General features: G+C 34.7%; 1 protein-coding gene and 1 pseudogene across 1 annotated transcript; one reads left to right on the top strand and one right to left on the bottom strand.

The window, feature by feature from the left end:
- Positions 1 to 808: 808 nt before the first annotated feature.
- On the top strand, positions 809 to 2,713 carry LOC122607826 (annotated as a pseudogene).
- A 1,039-nt stretch (positions 2,714 to 3,752) lies between these two features.
- On the bottom strand, positions 3,753 to 7,270 carry LOC122606890 (probable WRKY transcription factor 21). The gene is made up of 3 exons (XM_043779775.1): positions 6,439 to 7,270; positions 5,400 to 5,525; positions 3,753 to 4,216 (listed from the first exon to the last, which is right to left on the bottom strand). Exons 1-3 carry the CDS (start codon positions 7,158 to 7,160, stop codon positions 4,072 to 4,074), a joined length of 993 nt encoding a protein of 330 aa, XP_043635710.1. The 5' UTR covers positions 7,161 to 7,270; the 3' UTR covers positions 3,753 to 4,071.
- Between the last annotated feature and the right edge of the window lie 667 nt (positions 7,271 to 7,937).

Consider the following 7,937-nt stretch of genomic DNA (forward strand, 5'->3'; position numbering starts at 1 on the left):
TTACTAGATTAGGTAGTGCAAGCGTCCCAGTAAACAATCTCTTACTTATCACTTACTATATTACACTTGGCCGGGTTCTCCGTCTGTTATTGTGTGTTTAGCACCTGTGAAACCAAATTATCGATTCACATCTTACATAGAATATAAACACTATGGAAACTTTGGGATGTATGATGCTAGTTTCGCATGAGGATACCTGCTACCTTCTCTGTCATGATATGACAACTAATTGTGAGAGGCATCAATGGCAACCCCAATTCAACTATAACACACACCATGATCATGACGTTACGGGTTATATACGTTCCTATGTGAATGAAGGGGATTTTTTCAATTTAGTTTATCGTATGCATATATTCAAACCAGTCCCTTTACTTTTACCTCATTAAATCATGCATACAAATCAACTCACTTTCACTTGTTCAGCAACTTCATTCGTTAACAATCACATCTGGGTGTTCTTTCATTAGGTTTGTTACGAATCATCTTCTCAATGCGTACGTAAAATTTGGTCAGTTAGAGATTGCAGGCAAGGTGTATGATGAAATGCCTAAGAGAAATATAATGTCATGTAACATATTGATTAGTGAGTTTGTGCAAAGTGGGGATTTGGGTAAAGCAGTTAAAGTGTTTGATGAAATGCCTGAGAGAAATATTGCAACGTGGAATGCCATGACTGCGGGTTTTACTCAGTTTGAACATAATGAGGCGGCTTTGAGGCTTTTTTCGCAAATGCATGGGTTGGGGTTTTGTCCTGATGAATTTACTCTTGACAGGTGAGATACATTTTTTGAGGTGGAGTTTTGACCCGTTTACTCATGAATGGCCCGTTTGTGTTAGCGGGTCATATGGTTTACTGAACTAAAAAGTATATGTTAAGTGCATTGAACCGATCATTTTAACTTATAATTGTTTATGAAACTCTTACTATCCGTAAAAAGTATTTTGGAGTCGATCCAACCCATTTTGACCCATTATATTCACTTATAGAATCATTGTTCTCCTAGTTGGGCAATTGGGAATTTTTGGGTTTTGTTTACGCCTGTTTTACAATATCTGGTAGTGTTTTTGGAGGTTGTGCAGGTTTAAGGTGTTTAACTGCAGGCCAGCAGGTTCATACCTATGCGGTTAAATTTGGAGTTCAAATCAATAAAATTGTTGGGAGTTAACTTGCTCACATGTATATCAAGTCCGGAAGTTTAACAGAAGGAGAGAAGGTGTTCAAATCCATGCCAGTTCATAGCGTATCTGTTTATAATACACTGATCGCAGGTAAAGCCCAAAGTGGATGCTTTGAGGAATCTTTAAATCAATATTATCTAATGAGAATGGCTGGATTTAGATAAAATCACGTTTGTAACTGTGCTCAGTTAACAACAGTTGGACAAGGGCAACAGATTCATGCGGAAGCAATAAAATCCGGGGCCACTTCATCAGTTTCTGTGCTTAGTTCATTGGTTAGCATGTATTCAAGATGTGGATGTTTAAAAGATTCTGTGAAAGGATTTTTTGAGACTAAAGTTCTTGATGTTGTCCTCTGGAGTTCAATGATTGCAGCTTATGGATTTCATGGAATGGGAAAAGAAGCCATACATTTATTTGATGAAATGGAGAAAGAAAAATTGGAAGTGGATGATGTTACTTTCTTGAGTTTACTTTATGCTTGTAGTCATTGTGGATTGAAAGATCATGATTCAAATTTTTGATTTAATGACAGATAATTATGGATTGGAGCCTCAACTTGAACATTACACTTGTTTGGTTGACCTTCTTGGGCGTTCGGGCAATTTGGAGGAAGCAGAAGCTGTTATTAGATCTATGCCTGTAAATGTGAAGGCAGATTCTATCATATGGAAGACGCTATTATCTGCTTGCAGAAAATATAAAAATGCTGACATGGCAATTAGAATTGCTGAAGAAGTCTTACGGGTGGATCCTCATGACTCAGCATCATATATTCTACTTTCTAACATACAAGCGTATGCTAAACAATGGCAAAATATGTCTAACATACAAGCCTATCCTAAACAATGCGGGACATGAGAGTAAAAAAGGTGCCCGGTATAAGCTGATTGAGATGAAGAACCAGGTTCATCAGTTCTCTATGAGCGATAAATCACATCCAGACTCAAATAAAATCGATCTTTATTTGAAGAAGTTGATCGCAGAGATGAAATTGTTGGGTTATAAGCCTGATTATGGATCAAATATCCATGATACAGATCTTGAGGAAAAGGAAGACGATTTGGTCCATCATAGTGAGAAGTTGGCTATTGCATTTGTTCTTATGAACACGCCAGATTGTGTTATCAGGGTTATGAAAAACTTACGGGTGTGTAATGATTGCCATGAAGCAATCAAGTATATATCTGCAGTCAAGAACCGGGAGATTGTTTTACGAGATACTAGTAGATTTCAGAATTTTAAAGATGGTCAATGTTCATGTGGAGATTATTGGTAAGCAATTTGGTCATTTCATTTTCATATTTTAATGATTTGAAGCAATTGCGAAAAACAATAGCCAGTTTCAGTGGCTGAGTAGGATGTGGAGTTTGTTGTCAGATGCCGAGTAGTCTTTTGTATCAGTTTCAGCTAGAGTTTTACAAGTTTTTAGACAGCTTTACACTGTCTTGTATTGTACCAATTTTTTTTGTCATATGAGATTTTACTCAAATAAAATAAATAAAAATAAAGCTAGAACCTCTTCTGTTGACACCTCGTCTTTTAAATGATTATATTATATCTCAAGTACTATAGGTTCGATCCGTTCTTTAAAGTTAACCTAGCCAGAGCTCTTAGTTCTATTCTTGTACAATCTGCTTATTGTTGTTGGCTTTGGTCCAGTTTGTTTGGATTCATATATTTTAAATTCTCCTTCTATAATAGAGATGTGCTCATGATGCCATAAAATTCAACTTGGAAAGCAATTGGGTTGTCCAGACGGGAATTTTACGTCATGTGATGATGGAATTGCTAGGTATTTAGTGGTGTTTGTACTGTGTATAAATATACGTCTTATATATTGATATATACTTTCAAGGGGTTTTAACTTGATTTCAGGAAATCAAAAAACTAATAACCCCAATACATTATTGAGGAATAAAGGGTTGGGAAGTAGTCTATCTGGATTTCACTAATCATGTGTTGTGTACTTGTGTTGATGTTACATGAAAAATTTGGTTCTAGGTTCACTCTTTTGTAGCATCTACACAAAACTACTTGTTTTGGCTGTTTTAGCATGTACAAAAACTACCTGTTTTGATGTAATTTACAATACCCATCCATATTACGAGCGATACCCTGTAGGCCTGTACATACCCAAGTATACATATAGGAAAGTGATTTCCTATCACACTATACATATACCACAAATTACTGACTTATACACTATACATATGCCACAAACATTGATGCCGTGACTGTAAAAATTGTACATTGGGGCAGATTAATCAAAAAGTATGGTAGACTAATCATTACTCATATATTTATAATATAAATAAAAAATGGATATGAATGGATCCATCATGCATTTCATAAACAAGAAAATAGATCCATAGATGAACCCCACGAAGAAATGCATTCAGCTTCCAAAAATCCGAGGTCCGGAGAAAGCTGAAATCAAATGGGATATGTCTATTTATCTATCTCTTGACTCGAAATGGGAGTCACAGCATCAATGTTTGGGTTCAGTTGCATCTTATCCGAAACTATCAGTAACAGGAACCAAACCACAATCATTCAAAAACAATCACTTGACCAGTAGCAAAACCACTGCTAATTCTCTAAACCGCAAAAGAGTGGAGAATTTGACAGGCTCAGCCCAGCAAAAGGGGATCATTTAAGCCAATCAAAGATGCAATGTACCACAACAACAAAGGAACACCAGATGTCTACTCTAAGTTCATACAAAAGAACCAAAAACCAATCATTCCATAGGAAAATTTGATCCAACCCTCAATATATTTCTCCAAAATCGCACTAAAAACATGTACGGGGAAGCAACCCAATGCGATCAAGAAAATATTTAAAATAGACAACAAACAACACAGGGCCAGGCTTTCGGGATTCTTTTCACGTGTTTGCTGATTGAGATGGTACCCTTGTATGGTTGTGCTCACCTTCATAGGTGACAATAAGCATTGCTGAATCATCCAAGCATCGCTCCACATGCTTCCTTGCTGGGCAACCTCTCATACTGCTGCATTTATAGTAACCCCTGTTTACAAACAACCAAAGGAATATTCTTTAGTTGGATCAATTAAACACATTAAGGTTGGATACATGTAAATACACCCTAAAGGTTGCAATTCCGACCAACTTCAGAAAATTTACAAATCAGCCAATTGGGGTTATGTTGATCATCAACGGGTCAAATGGGTAAATTATAAACTTTAGTTCGAAAGAGAACAGTCCAAACAGTTCAGAAGTTGCCTAGGGTACATTATTAATACACGCCTCCTAAATCATTTTATTAATACAATTATAGTGTTGATGAAATGACTTTTTTGAGAAATGAAATTTTAAGTTTCTCTACAGAAAGATTTTCAGATCAACCCATACTTTACCAATAGACCCATTTTGACTTAGTGCTGCAAGGCCGAAACCCATCTGATCCACTCATCCACCCATTTTTCCAACTCTAGTTATCACTATCTTGTAAATATCCTAGTGATGGGACACAGGTGCATGAAACGTGCAAACAAATACTCAGGGTTTCTAATAGTTTAGGATCGGTGAGACGAGTGAGGTGTTCATATATGCACATTATATAAAATCATCATGACACACATTGCTTGCTTCAAGCTTGTTTCTTATTGTGTATTTGCTTTAACTTTCTCTCGGTTTGCCTACAATTATTTTCGTATGCTGTTAAAAGGAAATTTCTTTTCTAGTTTATTACCCTTAAACAATGAATCACAGGACGAATTTTCATGCAGGGACTTTCAACATTCTTAATTTTTTTCAAGAACTAAAATTTGTAAAGATTCATGATAGATTCATAAATACTATTTTTGTTAATTCTTCACATTAAGCTTTGAGGATCATATCTTCAACGAGTTGTTAAGACCCACAAATCAAAATTTCATTTCTGCTCGTACCAAATGAAAGAGGCCTACACAGAAAACTGATAAATCGCTAAAACGAATATGCAGTCAATAATCAATAAATGTTGTATGGTCTGAAAAGAAACATGCTCTTTGAGAAGATCAGTCATTGTAAATAACTTTTTCTTATTCGTTTGATTATATAGATAATAGTAAGAGATCATATTCTACATCTCATTTAATTATTTTATTGTTCACCGCCAAATCCAAGTTAACAACATAACAATTTTTAGCGAGTAAATATAATATTTTGGTCAAACCATCAATCACAGTTGTTCAGTCTTTATAAGGTACCTGGGATGAGGCGAGCCCTTGATAGGCTTCTGGCCATACTTCCTCCAAGAATATTCATCAGGGGGGATATCAGCAAGCTTATTACTGACAGCCGGTACTTTGATTGACCTCTTAACCCGGTGCTTCCTGGTGAACAAAATAAATAAAAAACAATTCAGACTATGAAGTGATTGAAAGAATGCCTCTAACTCTCTAAGCAATTGTGTGATACTAACTAATCAACATCAGAAAATCAGTTTTAATAAAGTGTGTAGCAACAGATAGGGAATTGGATGAATTTCCTGGCTTAAAATTGTAATAATCACTTTTAGTGGCAGTGAATGTTTGATAAATTCTGATTATCTGGAGAAATCATTGATAAAAAGAGGGAAAGTCTAAAGCAAAGGTTATCCGATCAGGCCAATTAAAGATCAATAATATATATCTTATTAGTAATCACTTTTTGCTGCAGTCAGTATCGATGCGATTATGTACAAGCAGAGTGCATTCATCCAAAAACGAACCTGATTATTCTAACATCAAAATGATATCACCACGTCCAAACGAACAGCGTTGGATGATAAAGTATTAAAATACATCAAGTCTATAAAGGTAAAGGTGCTAACCACTTCTTGTGAGTGATTAGGTTATACTAACTACTGAAATCACATAGTGCTTCAATAAAATATGGTTCAAAAGGACCATGTTCGGATGTGTTTTCACATAAGTTGAAATGATCAATTCTGATGTTATTGAGTGCTTAACTAGTTTTGATTATTTAAAGAAATAATAGAAATGATAGTGAAAAGCGACTCCAAGTTGGGCTATCTAAGTCTACTTTTGGTCCCTTACTCCCTTCCCTATGATGATTAGTTTTGATGCAACTCATATCAAACTCATTATATAGAACTGATCATTTAAGCCTGCAAATCATAGAGTAATATGAAGAATTTGCTTATCGAAATACTAAAAAGTATAAACTAATGATGGGAAATCAAGTCAAAACACATAACCAAACAGCAAGATAACATGAAATGAGATAAAATGACAAGATAACTACCTCTTCTTGGAGCAGTGACATCTACCAGAGCTACCACATTTCACACTGCCATCCTCTCCCCTACCAGAACACCTCGATTTATGTTGCTGCGAACCTTGATCAGTTGACCTCGTTGATCCAATCAACTGAAAAGAACTCCCATCTAAAGTAGTCACACTCCCTTCCATACTCAACGAAGACATAAAAGACCTATTCGCCGATATAGTAGGCGTACAACCAGCATTATCAAAATTCAAATTTATCCCACTATTACTACGCCGATACATCATCTCAGCCTGCTGTTTAAGCTGTAACTGTGTATGTTGCTGGTGATGTTGTTGCAAAAACTGATAGTTACTATTCGGGTTAGGGGTTTGCTGGGAACTCCCAATTTGTATCGAGCACATATCAACTACCGGCTTATGGTTACCTAGCATAAGACTGTTTTTAACACCATTTGAACAGGTTTCTTGATTCGGGTAATTTGGAACTACTTTCTTAGTGGGGTTGTCTAACAGTATGTTTTGAGGAATCAAGTTTTGAACTTTTTCAGATTTCCTTACTCTACAATGACCTAAACCATTATTAAGTAGAGATACAACTCTCTTGAATCTAATAACAGCTTCCCCTGTTTGTATAGTTAAGTTTTTTGCTTGTACATGATCTTTAGGCTGAGCTAATAAATTTAAAATTCTATGACAACTTTCAACTGCAGCTTTATTAGCTAATTCCACTTCCTCCATTAATCCCCAAAATCCAAAATTTCAACCAAAAAAAAAAAAAAACTAATATCAAAAAATATATATTTTTATGTCATCAAATACAAAAAAAGATACATACCCAGCTGAAATTTCCTCATAATAACAGAAGGGTCATCACCAATATTTATATTCTTTAATAAAAAAATATGCAGAAATTAAATTAGGGCAAATTTAAGCAAAAATGATAACTATATATAAAAAAAAATACTAAAGATATATATTATATATAAATAAAAAAGATTAAAAACAACTTAATTGCATAAAACAAAACATAAATGAAGTAAAAATCAGACCTTTTCTGGAGCCCTAAAAATCAAGATTCTTTTAATCTTAATTTTTGAGGTGTGAAATTGAAGTTCTTTTTTTGTTGACTCAAAGTTTCAAACACACAAAAGAAAGAAAAACATCATGAATTAATTTTTGTTGATATTTAGTTTTATTTAATTATTATGTATGAAAATTTTGAGTTTTTCTAGAGAGAGAAAGTGGAGGAATGGTGAGAGAGAGAGAGAGAGGGGTTTGTTTTATTGCAAAGAAGAAGCAGAAGGAGGTCAGAAGAAAAAACTGCCGTCTCTGCCCCAGATTTCAAAGGTGGGTCCTACTATGGTTGAATGTGGTAGTAATATAATTTCAACTTTTGTTTTTTTGTGCAACATTATATCATACCATGGAAAATGATATATATTTTTAAAAAAGAAATGATAATTTTTTTAAAAAAATTAGCTTAAAATTCTATCCGGAATTGAAATCCTTCCTTGT

This window comes from Erigeron canadensis, chromosome 7 (assembly GCF_010389155.1).
Source record: "Erigeron canadensis isolate Cc75 chromosome 7, C_canadensis_v1, whole genome shotgun sequence".
NCBI lineage: Eukaryota > Viridiplantae > Streptophyta > Magnoliopsida > Asterales > Asteraceae > Erigeron > Erigeron canadensis.

Bases quoted from the DNA above. Each gene is read 5' to 3' on its own strand.
- LOC122606890 (XM_043779775.1), bottom strand. From the start codon at position 7,160: ATGGAGGAAGTGGAATTAGCTAATAAAGCTGCAGTTGAAAGTTGTCAT. The intron at 5,526-6,438 runs GTAGTTATCTTG...TTTGTTCACCAG, and splicing joins TGTCACTGCTCCAAGAAGAG to GAAGCACCGGGTTAAGAGGT. The intron at 4,217-5,399 runs GTACCTTATAAA...GTTTGTAAACAG, and splicing joins AAGGGCTCGCCTCATCCCAG to GGGTTACTATAAATGCAGCA.